General features: G+C 49.8%; 2 protein-coding genes across 12 annotated transcripts in view; one reads left to right on the top strand and one right to left on the bottom strand.

Moving 5' to 3' along the window:
- Nucleotides 1-6,752, top strand: part of LAMB3 (laminin subunit beta 3) — a 107,438-nt gene extending 100,686 nt beyond the window's left edge. For all 10 annotated transcript variants that reach the window (XM_080647922.1, XM_080647920.1, XM_080647929.1 and 7 more), the window contains 2 exons: nt 90-243; nt 3,441-6,752. In XM_080647922.1, the coding sequence (XP_080504048.1) occupies nt 90-243; nt 3,441-3,577 (291 nt within the window). In that variant the 3' untranslated portion in view covers nt 3,578-6,752. The remainder of the gene's footprint in view (nt 1-89; nt 244-3,440) is intronic.
- Nucleotides 6,753-7,926: 1,174 nt separating this feature from the next.
- Nucleotides 7,927-20,848, bottom strand: part of CAMK1G (calcium/calmodulin dependent protein kinase IG) — a 30,481-nt gene continuing 17,559 nt past the window's right edge. For both annotated transcript variants that reach the window (XM_080648033.1, XM_080648032.1), the window contains exons 4-13: nt 19,725-19,799; nt 17,431-17,569; nt 16,649-16,772; nt 15,095-15,170; nt 13,655-13,767; nt 12,839-12,917; nt 11,097-11,184; nt 10,443-10,864; nt 8,994-9,108; nt 7,927-8,837 (exon numbers count right to left, since the gene is read on the bottom strand). In XM_080648033.1, coding sequence (XP_080504159.1) covers nt 9,018-9,108; nt 10,443-10,864; nt 11,097-11,184; nt 12,839-12,917; nt 13,655-13,767; nt 15,095-15,170; nt 16,649-16,772; nt 17,431-17,569; nt 19,725-19,799 — 1,207 coding nt within the window. In that variant the 3' untranslated portion in view covers nt 7,927-8,837; nt 8,994-9,017. The remainder of the gene's footprint in view (nt 8,838-8,993; nt 9,109-10,442; nt 10,865-11,096; nt 11,185-12,838; nt 12,918-13,654; nt 13,768-15,094; nt 15,171-16,648; nt 16,773-17,430; nt 17,570-19,724; nt 19,800-20,848) is intronic.

Below are 20,848 nucleotides of genomic sequence, written 5' to 3'. Positions count from 1 at the left end.
TGTTGATTTGGATGACAAGGGCTCTAGCCAAAGGTCTTTAGGACTCTGGATGATGATAATGGTGACAGAGAATGTTCTACCTTTTTCAGGGATTTGACAGAATAAAGAGAAAATATGCGGAGCTGAAGGACCGGCTGCATCAGGGCCCTGCTCTGGGGGAGCAGGGCAACCGCATCCTGAAAGTCAAGATGGAGGCGGAGGAGCTGTTTGGGGAAACCATGGAGATGATGGACAGGATGAGAGGTGAGGGCTGGTCCCACCCCAGGGCTTCTGAGGCTCAGTCTTGTTGGAGCTCGCGGTGCTAAGGGAGCGAGGTCAGTCGCAAGTTCCTGAGCACATAGTAAGTATGGGCCACAGTGGTGGGGCTGCGGGGGAATGTAGAGATGTTCAGACGACGTGGCCTGTTTTCAAGAAGCTTGCAATCCAGATGTAACCACTTTTCCTATTATACACGAGGTGCATGGCACTGTACTCAATAGCATACCGGGGTCTATGATAGGATCCCAAATAATAAGAGGTCTGGGGATTCAGAGACTAAACAATGTCAGAGAAATGGATGTTCAGAGCAGATAAGATTAGACATGGGCCTGAAGGATGTGTAGACATGGGAGAGGCTGTGAAGAAGGGAGGGATCTCAAAACAGGGTGAGCAGGAAGGATGAGGCATGTTATGAAGATGGGGCAGGAGCACCCAGCAGGAGAGGAGGGCTGATGAGGCTCAGGGTTGGATGGAGAGAAGTAGCAGGGGTCCGTGCAGCTGGGTCTGTGCGCCTGGCCTCAGTGAAAACACTCTATTAACTGGTAAGTGATAAGCATGTGTGAGTTGTTATCACCTGAAAATGACTTGAGTGCTGAGTAACTGTAACCTTGATATAAGTCAGCCATGTATTGTTACTGGCAAAGAGCGAATACATATAAAGCAGCCAAAATACATACTGGCTCAGGGATGATGTTAAAAATATTTAGAAACTATGTAAGTATGTCATGCACTTACCAATCAGAAAAAGCTCAGGTTATAGCCTTGGGACAGCGTTTAGCTGCTTGAAGGAATTGACCTTAATTACGAGATTATAGGATGATCATGCATGGGGGCCCTAAGGATGGGTACTGGGAACAGGACAGCAGCTGTTAAAATTTCAGTATTTTATCAGCCCATAGGCCCACATGAGTGCTCACCAGCTGAATGTCAGCCCAGGAACAACCTTGTCACACTCTGCTGATAGGATCTCACCTGGGGGTGGTGTTCAGTGGTGGCTGCTACACCTTCAGAAAGGGCAGTGACAAACCAAACATCAGGAGGAGAGCGACCAGGGTTGGGAGGTAGGGAAGGGCTCTATGATTACATCAAATAAAGAATGGATGAAGGAATTAAGGAGGTTTAATCTAGAGAAGATGAGTCTCAGACATTTGAAGGACTGCCATGTGGGAGGCAGAGCAAATATATTCCTACTAGTGACCCAGTGCAGGAAATTCGTGCACATTAAAAGGGGGTTAATTAGAGGAAATAATTTAATATTGCTATTTGCCCTTTCTCTATAATAGAAGTGTCAGAGATGAAAGAAAATTAGTAAAATGTATATGAAAACTTTCCTCCTGTCAGAGTCTGGGGCACACCATGGGACCCAGAGTCAAGTCCCCGCCCACCCACATGCACCTCAAAATCGCGTGAGACCCAGACCTGGCTGCCCCCACACTGGCCACATTGGGCTAGATCCAGACCTGGCCAGTCCTACCCTTGTCAAGCCCTGCCAGGCAGGGTGCGTAGCTTCAGGTCCCTTGGCTGGGTGCCAGGATGGGGGCGTGGCCTAAGGTCCCCCAGCCCAGACTGGGGCGGTCCTCCATCAAGCCCCGCCAGGTGGTGGACATGGCCTGAGATCCCCTGTCAAGCCCCACTTGGCAGGGGCGCAGACTGAGTTCCCCCGACCCAGTACTGGGGGTGTATCTTGAGGTCCCCCGTCAAGCCCTGCTGGGTGGGAGGCACAGCCTGAGGTCCCCTGTCAAGCCCAGCCAGGCAGCGGGGAGCAGCCTCAGGTCCCCTGGCCCCGTGCTGGGGCAGGGGGCATGGCCTGAAGTCCCCTGTCAAGCCCCACCTTGTGGGGGGCGCAGCCTAAGGTCCCCCAGCCTGGTGCTGGCGCGGGGGAAGCAGCCTGAGGTCCCCTCACCCAGCACCAGGATGGGAAGCGCACCTTGAGGTCCCTGTCAAGCCCTGCCGGGCAGAGGGCATGGCCTCAGGTCCCCTGGCCTGGCACTGGGGCGGGGGTGCAGCCTGAGGTCCCCCAGCCTGACTCCAGGGACGGGGGGCGAGGCCTGAGGTCCCCTGTCAAGCCCCACGGGGGCAGGGGAGGACATAGCCTCAGGTCCCTGCTGATTGCTCATTAAAGCTCCTGATGGGAACTTGGCCTCAGCTGTGGGTGCAGCCATCTTTGTGATGGAGTGATGGTCAATTAGCATATTCCCTCTTTATTAGATAGGATACCCCCAGGAGATAGACCTGGGATGATGGGTATAAGCAAGAAGTGGTCAGATTCTGGCTTAATGACTAGTCTTTTTTATTTTTATTTTAAAAAAAATATATTTTTATTGACTTCAGAGAGGAAGGGAGAGGGAGAGAGAGACAGAAACATCAATGATGAGAGAGAATCATTGATTGGCTGCCTCCTGCACATCCCCCACTGGGGATTGAGCCCGAAACCTGGGCATGTGCCCTTGACTGCAATCGAACCCGGGACCTTTTAGTCTGCAGGCCGACACTCTATCCACTGAGCCAAACCAGCTAGGGTGACTAGTCTTTTTTTAAACAACTAGAGATGCCTAACGTTGGAGCCTAGGGAGGCAGTGCACTCCTTCCCTATTCCTGGAAAAACCCAGCTGAGGCCGGGTCTCAGCTCTTGTGAATGTGGTAGAGGGTCTCCTGCCTAGGGTGACAGGAGAGACCAGCTAGATGAGGCCATTTTGGAGTCCTTCAGATCCTCTATGCACAATCTGGTGGTGGTGGTGTGCAGAATGGACTACAGGGAGAGGACTAGATTTATCTGGAGTGGCATTTTAGGGAGAAATTCTGGTCACTCAGCCAGCTCTTCACCAAGGGGCCCACTTGAGGATCATTGGTGGGGTGGCAGCTCTCTGCGTCCAATAGCAGCAGGTGCTAATCTTGGCGCCAGTGGCCTCCCTCACTAGTCTGGGACAACTGAGGGAGCCCAGAGCAGAGGAGAAGGGTAGGGGCCATGGGATAAGTGGGGCAAAGGCTTCCTGGGTCTGGCCTCTGCCATGTTTGTTTCTCCAACAGTGGAATAGGGTTGGAGGGGCATGGAGCTCCCCAGAAGTGATTCCTTCTGCAGGTGCTGCCTCTAGGTGGGTGGGAGGAGAAGGAAGGGTTGGGAGTCTTTGGGGGGTCTCACCAGCCCTCCCCCTCCCCCCCGCCGCTGTTCCATCTGCCCTCAGTCATGGAGTCGGAGCTGCTGCAGGGGAGCCAGGCCATCATGCTTCGCTCCGCGGACCTGACGGGGTTGGAGAAGCACGTGGAGAAGATCCGTGACCACATCAATGAGCGGGTGCTCTACTACGCCACCTGCAAGTGATGCTCCAGCTGCCAGCTCCGGCCCCACACATCTGCCCTCTTTTCTGGGAGGGATGGGGAGCGCAGACTGGTTTGGAATGCTTTCCAGCTCCTGTTATGCAGCCGAAAACACCGCCTGGACCACCCCTGGCATGCAGCTAATAGTACTCTGGGCCGCAGCTGAGGCTGAGCGGATGGGACAGCCACATGTGAGGGACAGAGATGGCAGAGATGAGCCATGCCCTTGTGACCAGGAGGGAGGGAGGTAGGCTGGGCAGTGTCCTCGCTCTTCATTCTCCATTGAGGCTGAATCCTGGACCAACACAGAAACTTAACCCAAATGATGTACAAGTGAAAAGGCCCAATAAAATCTTTGGAAAGGAGCCTGGAAGTTCAAAGAGGGAAAATAGTCTGTCGTCCATAAAGTGACGTTTTATCACGTGTGTCTGCCTCCCCAGGCCTGGTGGTGTAGGAGGTGTCGGCTGTTCCACGCTGCTCCTCCAGCTTGCTCATCACCCAATCTTAGGGAGATCTGGCCCCTTTATCCCAGGGCCTGGCAGATTCCATCCTCGAGAGACCCAAGGAGCCAATTCGTCTTTGAACAATGACCCGATTTTATTTTTATAGATGAGGAATAGAAATCCAGAGAAGGGAAGCAAGGTGTCCAAATTCATATGGCTTCTAGAAGAAGCACTACAACCAGAACCTCTGTGTTTTGGGATCTCAAAGAGAAGTTGTAATGGACGTGTCTGTGTGTGTGTGTGTATGGGGGGTGGATATGGAAATGGCATGAGGGTTTGTGTGCTGCCATAGCCCAGGCACTGTGCTAGACATTTATCTATAGGAACATCTTGATCGTTATTAGGCATACTAGTGGCCTAGTGCACGAAATTCATGCACATTAAAAGGGAATTAATTAGGGGAAATATTTTAATATTGCTATTTGCCCTTTCTCTATAATAGAAGTGTGAGAGATGAAAGGAAATTAGTAAAATGTATATGAAAATAATATATAAATTTATTAATAAATAAACAGTAACAAAAGGATATAACAACAGAGGCATGATAGAAAAACAACAAAAACATGATATAAAAACAACAGTGATGCAATGACTGATAAAGTGATTAAACTTATTCTAATATCTCCCTGTACACCACATTAAGAGTGAAAACACTTTCAGAGTGCTTGACTGATTTCCCTTGTGATGAAGTATTTAGAACTTTAACGTTACATGCTCTTCGAACTTGAGAGAAAGAAACTTATAACTGACCATGTGCGAAAACGGGTTCAGGTAGGAATATTCCTACTCTGTCTAGAGTTTGTCCTTGTGATTTATTAATAGTCATCACAAATGCTGGCATCACGGGAAACTGTCGTTGAATCAATTTAAATGGGAGGCCAGTGTCAGATGGGGATAAATCAATTCTTGGAATCAGAACAGCCTCTTCCTCTGCAGATCCTGTTAATACTTCAGCTTCGGTAATGTTAGGTCACAATCTTTTGATAATAAATCTAGTACCATTACAAAGAACCCATTTACTGTTAAGATCTCTCAATAGCATGATGATTGCACCCACTTTCAATTTTAATTTATGACACGGCATTCCTGAAGGAGTAATACTATTAAGAAATTCGATTGGAAAATTTTCCTTTTCAGCATCATCTGTTGAGTCAATGGGATCATCACTCAAATATGTCTGAAAAACTCCATCGAGTATATCCAAAATTTCTTCATTTAATATTTGAACGTGCTTATTTTTTGGACAAAGAATCGCATGTTTAGATATATTTTTAATATTATCTATAGATATACTATTTCCAAAGGTAGCTTCAGTAAGATCCATTACAAATAATTTCACAGGGGATTTCAATAATATCAATTCCTAAATGAAAACTGCTATCAGGTTTGCCATCTCCAAGGTTTACTAACCATTCACTATAAGCAGAATCCTCTGATCTCATATTTGTTGTAAGAGACAACTTTCTGAAACATCCCCAAACATTATAGTACTTTAAACTCGTTTGTACTATGGCCGATCGCATAGCCTGTGGTACAATACTGAGACATTGTCGAAAACCCCCTCCAAGAAGGAGAACTTTCCCACCAAATACAACATTGAAATTCATAATTTCTCTTAGTAATCTGTCTATGGTGTTTATAGCATGACTGGATGCCATAGTGCATTAATAAAGAGAAGTTGGGCCTTTTTAATAGTTTTAGCAACTTCACTGTTTATATCGAGTCTAGAAATTGAAGTTTCATTTAATGGAATTTGTAATTTATATTGGGAATGAAAGGTTCTTCCACCGAGAAGTATATCTGCAGCAATTCCTGTAGACCAGCCGTGGGCAAACTATGGCCCGCGGGCCAGATCCGGCTGTTCTATCCGGTTTCTTGCTCTCCCCTCCGCTCCTTTACTTTGGATTTATATTAGTTCACACAAACACTCCATCCATGCTTTTGTTCCGGCCCTCCGGTCCAGTTTAAGAACCCATTGTGGCCCTCGAGTCAAAAAGTTTGCCCACCCCTGCTGTAGACGCTGTGGATAAAACAGTACCACCACGACCTCTAATATAATGTATTAAAACTTTATACTGATGTGGGGAGCAGCTACAGTGTTTGGACAGGTTCAAGCCTTGGACTGCTGAGAGGGCACAGTCCTCTCATTGCCACGTGCAAGTCCCAGCTTGTAGGGCAGGGCCCTCCCAGCACAATTATAGCCAACAGCTATGGTTGTGGGCTTGAACCTATGGTCTGAACCAGGCATCCTCAAACTACGGCCCGCGGGCCACATGCGGCCCGCCGAGGACATTTATCCGGCTCGCCGGGTGCCGCTGCCTGTCCTGCTTAGCAGCCGACTCGTCCCAGGCCCGCAGTGCGCATAGGAATTTGTTCATAGTTTGTTGTTTTTTTTTAAACTATAGTCCGGCCCTCCAATGGTCTGAGGGACAGTGAACTGGCCCCCTGTCTAAAAAGTTTGAGGAACCCTGGCTCTGAACACATGCCTGAGTGATGTGGGCTTGATAGAGTTCAGGTGCATGTAATTGAGTAGGATTGAAACCCATGAGAATGTTGTAAACATCTTGATCACACCCTTACTTTGCCTCGTGGCATCTGCTATAAAATAAAGGCACGGCTTGTGGATGTGGTGGCTGTCTCTTAGAGAAGCAGCGTCCCACCGAGACCCAGCTTTCATTCTCTTGTCTGTCTTTTCTAAGCCTTTCACCATTTCCACTCAGGGTCACCCTTGGCCGGGCCGGCACAGCACATACAGATATGCAGGTGAATAGGATTCCTAGCTGGCAGGCCCCTGACAGCAAGCTGGCCACCTGTTGATTCTGTGAGGCATGGGGCTCTCTCCTCCCTCCTGTCAGGGTCTGGTTTGAAAGCTGGCCATGCCCCCTGTTGGGCCAGACCCAGAGTTCTACCATGCGTGGCCTTGGCCTGGGCAACCCAGGACTGACTGCCTTGGTCGCTCCTGGCGCTCTGAGGGTGGGTTCTTCTCTCAGGCCTCAAAGTAAACAGCTCGGGGAGGGCGCAGCAGTTGCCAAGGCGACCCAGGACCCTCCACCCTCCGAGGGCCGGTTCCTGCCTCAAACCTCGCCCTCTGCGGGAACAGCTCGGGGAAAACGCAGCCATTGCCGAGGCGACCCCTGCAGGACTGACTTCCTTCAGGTTGGTCGAACTTCTGCCGTGACCGTGTTGCACCCAGGGTTTTTCTATAAAGAGATTGTTTATTGACACTGGGCTGGACACCCGGTCTGCACTATTTCATGATGTAGGTGGCGCTGTTGTTCTCATGTGACAAACGAGGAAACCAAGGTGACACAGAGGGTTCCACCACTTCCTCAGGGTGGCCGATGTGGCAGGGCAGGGCTGGGCCTCAACTTCATGCTCTTCTCACACAGTCATTAGGAGCATGGAGGCTGCAGCTGGACCACCTGGGCTCCAAGGGGTCCTTGTGAGGAGGAAATGGGTCAGTATGTTCACTCCCGTCACCAGGCGCCTGGCACACCGTGTGCTCCCGGTCCATGTTTGCTAGGTCCTTCCTGGCCTCAACCTCTCCCTGCACTTTGCTCTCCACACATGCTCACAAGTCCCTGAGCTGCTTCTGACTTGAGAAGAACCAAAGGAGCCCGGCCAGCATGGCTCAGTGATTGAGGGTCAATCTATGGACCAGGAGGTCACGGTTTGATTCCGGGTCAGGGCACAGGCCTGGGTTGCAGGCTCCATCCCCAAAGGAGGGCGTGCAGGAGGCAGTCGATCAATGATTCTCTCTCATCATTGATGTTTCTATCTCTCTCCCTCTCCCTTCCTCTCTGAAATCAATAAAAATATGTTTTAAAAAAAGAACCAAAGGAAGCCTCATAGAGAAAAATATGTCCATTTTATTAAGCACAACACTGAGCATGAAGCCGAAAGGGGGTCGGATGGCAAGAAAAGTGTGTGGGGGAGGATGAGAACGATGCGCCTGACTCTCAGGGAGAGAGAGGAGAGCAGAGGCAGAGTTAGAATTACTGGCTGCAATGAAAACAGTCAACTTCCAGTTTTTACTCAATCGGGTGTGTGTGTGGAGGGCATCTGGCCAGGATATTACTCCTCACAGTACTTCGTCATGGTTTTCCTCCTTTACCGTCTTGGAGGGTGCGGCACTGCCTTGGGACTGGGGCGGGGAGGGAGGTGGCTCAGAAGTGGGCTGGAGTGGGCTGGGGGTCTCGGCACAGTGAGGAGCCAATCCTGGAGTTAGAAATTCCCTTTGAGAGCGCACAGCAGACCGCCCAGCTGCCAGTCATTCATGCAGATGGGATGGGCAGGCGACTACACTGATGAGCCCATTCTGGCCACAGGGATGGAGGCCTGAGAGGCAGGAGCGAGTAAGTGCTGAGCGGGGAGTCTGGGTAGATGCTCCGTATGGCTTTGCTCTGAGGGTGACACAGCCTGGCCAGCCTGATAAGCTTTTCAAGACAAACAACACAGACCTGGGCAAGAGCTATCTACGCACACTGCACAGAGCCACGGCACGTGGGGAGTGGGGCACAGAGCAGCAGGCCAGGGAGACCTGGAAGCCGGCGGGTGCCGTTCCTCCTGCCCACAGCTTCAGAGGCCTTGTCGCCGGGTGGCTCCTGCCTGGGCCTGCGGTGAGGGTGTGCCCCAGGGGGAAGCAGTTGGCTGCTTCTGACCAGAAATTGCTCCTGCCACGCCTTGTCCCGCTTGCTTCCCTTCCTCCTGCTGCAGAGTAGACCCAGGTTCAGGAGGGCAGAGAAGAGTTGGTCATCTCTCCTGCAGAGGAAAGGGTGCAGGGTGCAGTGGGGGTGCCCTGCTGGCACCCCTCAGGCCCATTATTCAGACTCTGGGATGGGGCCTTCCTTCTGGGATAGAAGCTCCCCCACCAAGCTCCCCCCCCCCCACCAGCCCTCCTGCCTCTAGTCCCCTCACCTGAAAGCTGCAGTGACACAGGGATCACATAATAAGACAGACTCCAGTCTGCCCCGCCCGGCAGTGGGAGCTGCCGCTGGCTTTGACGGGCACCAGGACCTCGGACTTGAAGTTCCTGGAGAGGAAGTGGGGCAGTAGGCTATGATGACATTGACACGGGAAGAAGAGCCCAGATAGTTTCCAGTGCCTGTGGCATGCACTCAGCCCTTCCTCTAGGCCAGTGGCCGGCAAACTGCGGCTCGCCAGCCACATGCGGCTCTTTGGCCCCTTGAGTGTGGCTCTTCCACAAAATATCACGTGCAGGTGCGCATGTACAGTGCGATTGAAACTTCGTGGCCCATGCGCAGAAGTCAGTTTTCGGCTCTCAAAAGAAATTTCAATCTTTGTACTGTTGATATTTGGCTCTGTTGACTAATGAGTTTGCCGACCACTGCTCTAGGCCAAGCATTTCAAACTCTCGGCCCAAGGGCCACATGCCTCATTTATTTGGCCTGTGTTAGCCTTTGAGTTTGACATGCTTGCTCTAGCCTGTGGTTGGCAAACTGTGGCTCTTTGGCCCCTTGAGTGTGGCTCTTCCACAAAATACCACGGTCTGGGCGAGTCTATTTTGAAGAAGTGGCATTAGAAGAAGTTTAAGTTTAAAAAATTTGGCTCTCAAAAGAAATTTCAATCATTGTACTGTTGATATTTGGCTCTGTTGACTAATGAGTTTGCCGACCACGGCTCTAGGCGGTTCAGAAAGTACAAGCACTTGTGGAAAAGACAAACAAGACAAGCAAGCCCCCTTCCTCCCCACAAAACACTGAGGCCCCGGAAACTCAAGGAATCTAATGCTCATTCATTCACACATACACCCAGGTTTCTGCTGGCATTTCTAATTCCTGCTGCTTCACCAAACTTTGCTAGTGCCTCTGTGAGGCATGCTGAGCAGGTAAATATAACTCAATAAACCCATTTTACAGATGAGCAAAATAGAGGCAGGGACATTGATTTGTTAATGGCCACACAGCTAGTGGGTGGAAAGGACAGCATTTCCCTTGACCCCTGATCCAGAGCTCTTCCCACCCTACGGAGCTGCCTCGAGTGGGAGAGATCCTTTGGTCAATTTATTTTAGCTCGTTGCCTGAGTTCTTTCAGACCCACGCTGAGTAGGGCAAGACCTCTGTCATTGGGTGACAATACATACTTTTTGCCTGGCTGGTATGGCTCAGTGGTTGAGCATTGACCCAGGAACCAAGAGGTCACCGGTTTGATACCCTGCAAGGTCACATGTCCGGTTTGCAGGCTCAATCCCCAGTAGGGGGTGTGCAGGAGGCAGCCGATCAATGTTGTTTCTCTCTCATCGATGTTTCTATCTCTCTAGCCCTCTCCCTTCCTCTCTCTCTAAGCACCAATAAAACCATATTTAAAAAGGAGAGAAAAGAAAAGAAAAGAAAAGAAAAGACGTACTTTTTGTTGGCCTTTTTGAAGAGTGAGGGCTCAGAGCAGTAGGAGGACTTCGCTTTGCTCCCGATGCTCAAGCAGCTGGCGCAGCAGCCACAGGGCCCCACAGCCAGGGGCCCGTGCTGCATGGGCACCAGGCTGCTGCTGATGCGGAGGGAGCCGTTGATCAAGCAGTTGAGGGACCTGCCACCAGGAGCTGTGGGCCGGAGGCTATGCTGGCAGGGCAGCCGGGTCAGGGCAGGGAGTGCCACTCTCTGGTCCAGGACGGGGGCTTCAATAATGGTGATCTCAGGGGAGCTGGGTCTCGAAGCTTCTGAGGCTTTCATGACGGGAGGCCTGTTCTCCGCCTCGGGGCGGACGCCGGGACTGTGCAGGTTCATGTGCAGCTTCCTCATGTGGTGCACCACGGCGGCTGCGTTGAAGGCTTGCTAAGGAGATAAGACTGGCCTTGGCCATCTCCAGTCTCGGAGGACCACAGGGCTCACTTTCCCTCTGCCCTGTGGCCTCTTGAAACTGAAATGCCCACTTCTCAGTTCAGAGAGGAACCAGGGAGTGCCAGTGTCTACTGGGAATCCTCAAGGAAAGCCCTCCACTAGCCCTGCCCCAGCCCCGCCTCCAGGGGCCCAGAGCAGCCTGCGGCCTCCTGGGAGGACCACTTACCCTCCACTTGCTCTTGGCAAAGTTCTTCTGGATCTGAAGGCTGACGGAGGGGTAGATGTCCCGGTGGAGGGCTGTGTTTCCGTTAATCCTGTGGATGCAGAGGGGACACCTGGATAGTGGAAGCCTAAGGGAACTCAGTCAGGAGACTGTGCATGTGGGTCCAGGTTAAACCAAGCGGAGCCCAAGGAGAGGGTGGCCCACAGCAGGGAAGGCTGGGATCCGAGCTCCTCTGTCCCCTGGGAAAGTCAGCAGGGGTCTGTGCTTTGGCAAAACCAAAACTTGCTTTAGATAGAGTAGGATCAGCAAACTCCGGTGTGTAGGTCAGATCTACCTATTGCCGCTTTTGTAAAAAAAAAAAAAAAAAAAAAAAAGTCTTCCCAGGACACAGACATGACCCTTCATTCAGGGATGGGCCATGGCTGCTTCCATGCATGGCCAGCAAAGCCTAAACTATTCACTATCTGGCTTTTTATATAAAACTCTACTGACCCCTGGGTCAGAGGCACTTGGGTTGTCACCATCCATTAGCTCAAAAGTTTGCTCAGAACCCACCTCCTCCTGGAAACCTTCCTCAGTGAGGCCACCCAATATAGGCGGCCCTTTTCCTGTCCCCTCAGGCCCTGTTCACGCGTCTCTCAGTGTTCCTCAGACACTGGCCATGTGCACAGTACTTGCTAGTACTAAGGGACCCAGAGAGGGAACAGATGTGGTCCTGATCGCCTAGGGTCGTGGTCAGCAAACTGCAGCTCGCGAGCCACATGCGGCTCTTTGGCCCCTTGAGTGTGGCTCTTCTACAAAATACCACGGCCTGGGCGAGTCTATTTTGAAGAAGTGGCGTTAGAAGAAGTTTAAGTTTAAAAAATGTGGCTCTCAAAAGAAATTTCAATCGTTTGTACTGTTGATATTTGGCTCTGTTGTTTAATGAGTTTACCGACCACTGGACTAGAGGCTTACAGTGTGGGTGTGGAGCCTTGCTTCATGCCATGGACTGAGGAGCCATGGATTCAGGGAAGGGCAGAGACCACTCTGGATCCGGAAGGATGCTACATGCAAGGCAAGAGGCAGGACCTTCCAGGTGGGGAAAATGGTATAACCCAAGGTGCAGTTCGGAAAGAGCTTGGTATATGGGGCTGCGGAGGGCAGGAACAGAAGTATAGCTCATAGGCCTTTCTGGAACAGAGAAGGCATGTTGGGAATCCCAGGAAGTAAAGTTGGAGGTCAGGCCAGATTAGGGAAAACCTGGAAAGACAAAGGATTCTGGGATTGCTGTGGTAGGGAACAGGGAGCTATTGTAAATTCTTGAGCAGGGGTGTAGCAAGAAGAAAAGGAGGTGTTTCAAGACTTTATTGACCTACTTCATGAATTGTGATCATGCTCAAATCACCTCATCTGGAACAGGTTTTGACCGCAGAGTAGCGTTAAATGATGCTCTGAAGGATAGACAGAGCTGCCTCTTGGGTAACTAGAACTGAGTGCTGCCCTCTAGTGCTGTCACAGAGCCTCGCTGCTGCCCTCTGCACTTGACTAGATGGCCCAGCCACCACCCTGGGGTCAGAACCCACTTAATAAAATGCTGTTCGCGTCTCTGGCTGGACCCGGTGAACACATCTATGCTCCCCAAATGCCACAACAGTAGACAGCTCAGGGCAAGCAGACTCCAGGGAAATATTCCATTGGACAGGTCAGCGTGGTATCTGGGGAGCCACGGTTTGGAGATTGAACCCACCCCATTCCTCACTCACCAGGGGTGCCTCAAGGCCTTCTCACAGGTGTACCGCTCACTCGGATCTTTCTCCAGCAAGTGGCAAATAAAATCCTTGGCTAAGAGGAGCAATCAAAGACACAGGCTAAGGAGCAGATTTCATGACTGATGAAAATTCACTTCCGGCTGGTGGGTGGCAGTGAATGCATTTTTTAGCTAATCTTCCAAAGAGGCAATTTTAAGTCTTAAAAAGAGATTTAAAAAAAATCCAAACCACCTAACAACAACCCACCATAAAGCACCAAAGAGAGGCTCTCCTCAGCCTCACCCACGTAGCAGTGCACGTCCACCTCTCGTCACGAGGCACCAACGTGTGTATTTACACCATTCAGGGGCCAGCACCCACACGTGGGCACACATGTGAGTGCTGGCTTTTCCCAGCTCTGATCTCTACATAATGGATCCAACAACATGCAATGATTGCCTTTCACACACAGAGACGTGGCACGGTCTTGGTCTTGGTGTGTAAAAGGCAAAACTTGGCCTTGGTTTTGCCAGTCCTGCTGGAAGACTCTCCGGGCTGTGCCTCCTGCCCCCTCATATGGACTGCCTCCCTGCTTTTCCCAGGCAGGCTGTGGTTCTGTCTCCAGGGAAAGCAAAAGCATGAACCTGAGATGTGCATAATATATTGGCCTTTGAACCAGATAAAGATTTCTCTACCCTCCCTGGCAGCCTGTTTTCTGTAAGATTCCCCAGGGACTTTCAAGAGCTTGCTGTCATCCTCTGTTAAGCTCTTTTCTCTCGGCAGCCTCTGCCTTGAGCTTGTTATCTTGTCATTCACACCCACCGGCCTTACCTGACTCAGAAATGTCATCCCAGAATGGAGACTCAAACTCATAGTAACCTTCTTTGATCTTCTCAAAAAGCTTAGACTCAGTTTCTTCATAGAAAGGAGGATACCCACACAACCTGCAGGGGGACAGGAGGGCCATGCTGCTGAACAACCCTTCCTTCCTGGGCCAGCCTCTCCGCACGGGCCAGCCTCCCACTGGGCACACAGGCAAGCAATAAGAATCCCCCCCCCCCCAGCCCCAGCAGTGTGACCAGGACGGGGGTCTGCCTCTGACTCAGGAACAGTGCAGGTCCCATCAAGTGTTTATGCAGCAGCCAAAGCTTGGAACAGGCAGCCCTGGAAGGCCCCTTTGGACATTCTTCCCCCAAACCCTTGCCACCTCTCCCTGTACCTCCCCTGACTCCCAGATGATATAAAATATCTTTCTTGTTTTCCCCATTTTTTTGTAATCCTCACCAGAGGATATTTTTGCATTGATTCTTGGAGAGAGTGGAAGAGACAGGGAAAGACAGAGAGAAACATTGAGGGGGGAGAAACACATCAATTGGTTGCCTCCTGCATGAGCCATGACCAAGGCCAAGGCCTGGGAGGAGCCTGCAACCAAGGTATGTGCCCTTGACTGGAATCAGACCCAGGACCCTTTGGTCCACAGGCTGATGCTCTATCCACTGAGCCAAATCGGCTAGGGCAATATAAAATATCTTTAAGAAGGATGGTAGAATGTCCATCCTTGAGTGTAAGCTTTATGAGGGATTTTAAAGGCTGTTTTGTTCTTTGTTATTTAGTACCTACACCAGTGATTGGCACAGGGTAGACAGTCAGTGAATATTTGTTGAGTAAATGAATGAATGAGAGTCATTATTCGACATAAGCTAAGGAAATAGAGAACTGAATCTACATCAAGTGGTAAATAACTAACAAACAGTAGGTTATGTTTCTAAGAGCAGAGTTCGCTACAGGTGAGGAGGGCTGGAGGGGAAGGGGTGGCGAGCAGGTTTGGAAAGGAGAGCCTGGGAATGTGTGGGGAGGAGCAATGACCAGGTTCATCCAGGCCATCGCTTGGTCTTGGGCTGACATCACCAGGAGAAAAATCTTAGATATGAACATTGTGCCCACGTGGCTTCCGAGCTGCGCTTGGCTTCTGCCCTTTTCACTGCTCATTCCACAGAGCAGGACTCAACACATGCAGTAAAGGGGGCAGGAGGACGGACTACCAGGTGGCTGAACAGTGGGTTCCTATTGAGCTGTTTTTATTACCTGGTAGACACCAGGACAGGTGGAGCTGTGTGCACAAGCGTGTGTGTGTATGTGTGTGTGCACATGTATATGCACATGCTTTGGAGGTGGATGCCGCTTGAGGAGTTGAGACAGAGGACAGGAGAAGAGGGGGTGAGCAGGTTCTGAGAATTCCCAGGAACTGAGCCAATGACAGCTTCTACTCACAATATGTAGGTGATGACGCCAATGGACCAGCAATCCACAGCTTTGCTGTAGGGTTTCTGGGCCAACACTTCCGGAGCTGCAAACCAAAGGCAGAGTCAAGGCTGGGGCACGACGAGAGCGCAGTGGGTTGGGGACTGAAGGTCAGGAAGAGGCTTAGAGAAGAGGATTTATTGCGGCTGAAAACTCCCCTAGGGCAGGGAATGTGTCTTTCCCATCAAACTACATCTTCTTCCATCGAACTAGGAGGTCCCCAGGACAGGGCCTATGACTCTGTTCAGACTGAAGATCTCAGGGCTATGTATTGCCCATTGGACTGAGTGCTTTCTGAAGGCAGGTCCTGTGTCTCCCCACTTAGATTGGGGATCCCCAGGGCAGGGGCTATGGAAAAATCTGCATGTTAGGGATTCTCTCTGACTAGACCAGGATCTCCATGAAGGTAGAGACTGAGTCTCCCCTGTTAAGTGAGGAACTCTCCGAGGGCCGGCTGTACCTGTCCCATCAGTCTGTGGTGCCTTCTGAGGGCAGGGCTTAGTCTGCCTAATCAGATCATGAGCTCTACGAGGGAATGAGCCATGTCTTCCACTGATTGGGAGCTCTGGGGCATTTATCTGTCTTCTGTATTGATCACAGACACCAGGGCTTTGTGCCCAGTGGGACTAAATACCTAATGGTAAGTACCAACCTCTCTTTTAGGGAGAGTGCCCATTCTCTCTGTTGAGTCAGGGTTGTACTTCCCACTTCCTAATCCCAACCCGGTGAGGACTGGCCAAGGGGGAAGGGGCAGGAGTGGCTGCTCTGAGTCTGGGCTTTCTCCCCCAGTGATCTTACCTGGTATCTTGCCTGCTCTTACTTTTTTTTTAAATTTATTGATTTTTTTACAGAGAGGAAGGGAGTGGGCTAGAGAGTTAGAAACATCGATGGGAGAGAAACATCGATCAGCTGCCTCCTGCACACTTCCTACTGGGGATGTGCCCGCAACCAAGGTACATGCCCTTGACCAGAATCGAACCTGGGACCTTTCAGTCCGCAGGCCGATGCTCTTTCCACTGAGCCAAACCGGCTAGGGCACCTGCTCTTACTTTTTGGGGGGCTCTGAAAGCCTCCTGCTTAGGCAGGAGACCCCACTTCTGCCAGTTTCCTAGGGTGTGATTTGGGGGTTCCTTAGATACAAACTCAGCACTATGCCTCCAGGATACCAACACTTGGGAGGCTGAGGTTTCCTTTCAAGTGGGAGAAAAGGGGCTAGTGGACAACCCTTCATTGACTAAAGGTTTCTGAGTTTGTGACTTTGTCTCTCTCCCTTGTATAGCCTGAAAGACAAAGGCAGAAGTTGGGGTAGGCTGTCTTTCAGATGTAGGCTTGGGAGCAGCAGTGGTAGTTTAGAGATCAATGGATTGTCTGGCGCTGAACCTCATAAGTGATTGTTCTACTTGGATCATCCCTGAAATTGAACCCTGTCTCCTCACAACTGTGAATCACATCCCTCTCTGTGAATAATATCTATGTGGTCAAATGTAGCCAATTGGTCATCCTCCCTCCTGCTCCCAGACTCACCAACATAGCCTGGGGTCCCGCAGGCAGTGGACATGACACCACTCTGTTCCATCTTGGACAGACCAAAGTCTGTGATCATGATCTTAGAATTCTCTTCAGGGGTGAGGTACAGCAGGTTTTCAGGCTATGGGTGAGAAGAAATAGCATGTATATAATAATAATCTGAAACACACATCTCTTCGCCTCCCTGATATATAATTTCTTAGGAAGCTGCACCCTGGGCCCCCGACTTCAAGGCCAGACTCATCTTTCCCCCACTCTTCTCTCCTGCCTCCTACCTGCACCCTCAACTCCTGTACCCCATCATTCAGTATTTTGCTTATGGCCTTGACTTTGCTTAGCTTTATAGCCTTTAAGGTAATAATCCCGCTCTCCCTTCATTCCCCAACTACCCTAAGAATGTTTTTTGAAGGAATTAACCTTTGGTTAACTAGCTCTTACCTCTCCAAAGTCTGGCACATGCCTGGTGCAATGTTGACTCTCAGTAAGTATTGGTTACATTTGAGTATGTCTATGGCTGGGTCCCAGAAACCTGTGGATTATCTTGGTAGCCAAATAGGGTAAGGACTGGTGAAAAGTCCAGGAAAAGGGTGAGGTACAACTTGACAATGATTGCTCATTCATCTAAGATTTGTTCAATCTAAGGGCAGAAAGGACCTTAGGGGTGAGCCAGTCCAGCCCTTTCCACTTTACATACCTCAGACTGCCCATGACCCTTGCACCTTCCTAAAGGATCATTTCTCTGTCGCTTCCCCCCCGGCAATGAGGGCCCACCCTGGCACCTTTAAGTCTCTGTGGACGATGCCATTCTCGTGGAGGTATTTCACGGCTGACAAGACCTGCTGGATCACCAGGCTGGCATCCTTCTCTGTGTAGACACCCCGCTCCAGGATCCGGTCAAAGAGCTCCCCACCAGAAACACTGTGGGCACAGGGCAAAGGCAGGAATCCAGCTCTTATTTTGGGTCATATGAATGGGTTTGCTCTGTAGTGCTGGGGACACAGCTGTGGAGAAACAGACAGGTACCCCTGACTGCACAAGGAGGACCTGCCACTCCAGTCTCAGAATGCCTCCTTCAGGTGCCTGGAGTGATATCGCTAGGGAGTCATTTCTTTGGGCCAACCATTGACCTCTCCCTGGAAACGTCCTTTGAAATGTAAAATGCCCCTGGTTAGGGTTTCCCAAGAAGCCAATAGTTCCTTTCTGTGGACACATTTCTTATCTGCCTTCTCTCCCGGCCTAGGACACAGGAAGAAGAAATGATGAAAGAGAGAAGTGAAACTGAAATTAGGCAAAGAGAAGGCGTGCAAATGAGAATTCTGTGCTTACGTTGGGAATTCTTTCCTCATTTTGTCAAATTGGGCCACCTAAAGATGAAAGTATGGGGTGGAGTTGTAGGGGTAGTTTGAGGCTCACATGGTATGGTATTTTAGGATTTAGGGGAGTTTTAAGATCAAGTCTGACCCCCATCTCTTGAGTACCATCGCCTAGAAGTTTTCTAGTAAGTATTGGACAACAGAGAACTCACTACCTTTTAAGACAGACTGTTTCATCTTTTGTCACCTCAATATTTCTAGCTCTATGATGAACCGACTCCCTATAGTTTCTATCAGGATACAGTAATGCCACCATTGGGCCCATGAGGGCCACACAGAACAAAAACAACATCCTATATCACATGAATCTTTTCAGGTATGTGCACTGAAATGCTTTTCTAAGGCCTTCTCTGGGATAAATATCCCAGACTACTTCAGCCACGAGTCAGGGGCTCTAATCCCCTTCTACTGCTCATGACATAAGATGTGGCTATGCACCCAGGTGAGGACCATGCAGTACTAAGGGTGTAGAATTTCTCCAATAAAAATGCATGAGATCCTACTCTTTCTGCTTCTGTCCTGATGCTCTGGACTCTGTCATGGGAGTTGGAGGCCCATGTGAGAAAGTTACACTTGGTCCACAACTAAGAACTCCTGACTCAGAGTATCCTGAGCCCTGAGGGTAGTGCTCAGGGAGGCTTGGTGGTTCTTCAGTGACTCCTGAATCTTCCCATCCTCCTGCCTCCCTTAGCCATCGGAATGACTGTGTGATAATCCTGGCTTCATTGAAGTGTCACATGGTCCCTGCTCACTTGTTATGATGCTCTGGGCCCTCTCCCAACCTTACTCCCTTGACTTCTTGCTATTGCTATTCACTGGGCCTCAGGTGAGCCTGGGGTTAATAGCCTGCTGAGGCCAGAGTTAGTTCATTAGAGTTTCTGAGGAATTAGCCTGTCAGCCAAAAACATTGCATCCAGTTATGATGAAATTGCAGTGATGTGTGTGTGAGAGTGTGTGTGTACTTTATAAGTAGAGTGTCTCTGAGCCCAGTGAGGAGTCCTTGGGAGCACTGATCAACCCTATAGCAGCCACCCTCAGGCAGAACTCTTATTTGGATATGACGGTGATGGGGAGACCTTCCTAACGAGGCAACATTTCAGTCCTACACATGAACACACTCACAATCACAGCCTGTTTTTAACTTTGGGTGACTCCCTTTTGAGCAAGTATTTCTTTATATTGAATTAATATCTATCTACCTGTGGCTTCTACTCCCATAGTAATTTTACCCTGGAGTCATGTTAAACCATTTAATATCCAGTTTGCTCAACATGACTGGTCAAAATGGACTCAAGCCATGGGGCAAGAGAAGAGTTCTGGAGGCCCCTGCTTTGCCAGGCAGTACCCCTTCAATTGTAGGGTTGTGGGGAGGTCCAGAGGGAAGGGACTGGGCCAGAAGGAAGGATGGATAGGTTAGAGTCACAGCTACTTGCTGACTGATAGGAAATATTTTAACAACTAGTAAGGCTGTGCTGGTAGGTACCAACTCAATAATCAACCCTAGCTTTATCCCTGGATGCATAAAGAACAGATCCACACCCAGAGGCATACTTATCCTAAAAGGGCTCTTGGCATTTCAGATTCTCTTGAGCTAATTCTTGATTTTTAATCACCATCCTTCCCTCACCACTAACTAGCCTCCTCCAGGCCTCTGAGGTCCCATGGGGTGTCTGTGGGAGAAGCAGGTCCCCTTTACTTACAGCTGCATGACCAGGTAGTAGTGAGTGGTGCTCTCATAGATGTCCTCCAGGGTCACGATGTTTTCATGCTTGATCCTGGGGAAAGTAAGGTCATGGTGTAAGGCATGTGGTTTAGGTCATCTAGACAAAGGATGCCGGCCCAGCCCAACTAGAGACTCTTATTTTTATTGGAGACTTTTGATGACAATATTTAGGAAGAAGGGGTCCTTATGAAGCCTTCCTAACACAAAGGCCATCACAAAGAAATCCAAGGAAAAAGATTCCCAGAGTGGTGCTTAGTCCATATTTTTGAATGGATAATTGATCATCCTGTCTTTAGGGAACAAATGTTTCATTTGTTACTTTAAGAACCTCTTTCAACTTGATCAAAAGAGAAAGTTAAAAGACATGAGGAAGATTAAGGTAGCATTGACCACTAGGCTAGTCTACAACATGAGTATCCAGGTCCCTTTCAGAATCATGGCATGAAGAAAGGCTACTACAACAGGAGGGACTTAGGTTAGCAAGGCCTCTTCATGGGTAACCATGGAGAAAGTGTTGCAAACGTTTTGTTCCAGGATATTGTGAGAAGGTAGATGCTCACAATATTTGAGGGTTCATTTCTGTGGGATGTCTTATTTAGACCAATGATTCTCAATCAGGGCTGTTTTGTCCCTCAGAGGACATCTGGCAATATCTAAAGACATTTATGATTATTATGACTGGTGACAGGAGAGATATTGCAGGCATTCACTGGATAAAAGCAGAAACGCTGCTAAATATCCTACAATGCACAGGTCAGCCCCAACAGAACAAAGAATGATCTGGTCGAAAATGTCAATAGAGCTGAGGTGGGGAAACCTTGCCCCGGATGACCTTTGCTGGGATTACTCAGAGGCAGAGGCAAGCAAAATAATCATATTAGCTGAGGGCTTGGCTTTCCAATCAGCAATTCAGTGCATGGCTGTCCAGGAAGAAAATTTCTAGGAAGTTTGACTCATGGTTGTGCAACACAGGGGTTAGGAACTTATACTCTAAGTCAGTTGTTCAGATCTAGCTCAGGCATTTATTAACTGGGTAACTTTGACTGGCTTACTCAAATCTTCTAAGCCTCACTTGCCTCATCTTCAAAGATCTGTCTTATA

Source organism: Plecotus auritus, assembly GCF_963455305.1.
Source record: "Plecotus auritus genome assembly, chromosome: 12".
In the NCBI taxonomy this organism is placed as follows: Eukaryota; Metazoa; Chordata; class Mammalia; order Chiroptera; family Vespertilionidae; genus Plecotus; species Plecotus auritus.
The sequence above is the reverse complement of the archived record's forward strand: the minus strand, read 5'-3'. Positions and strand labels throughout refer to the sequence as shown.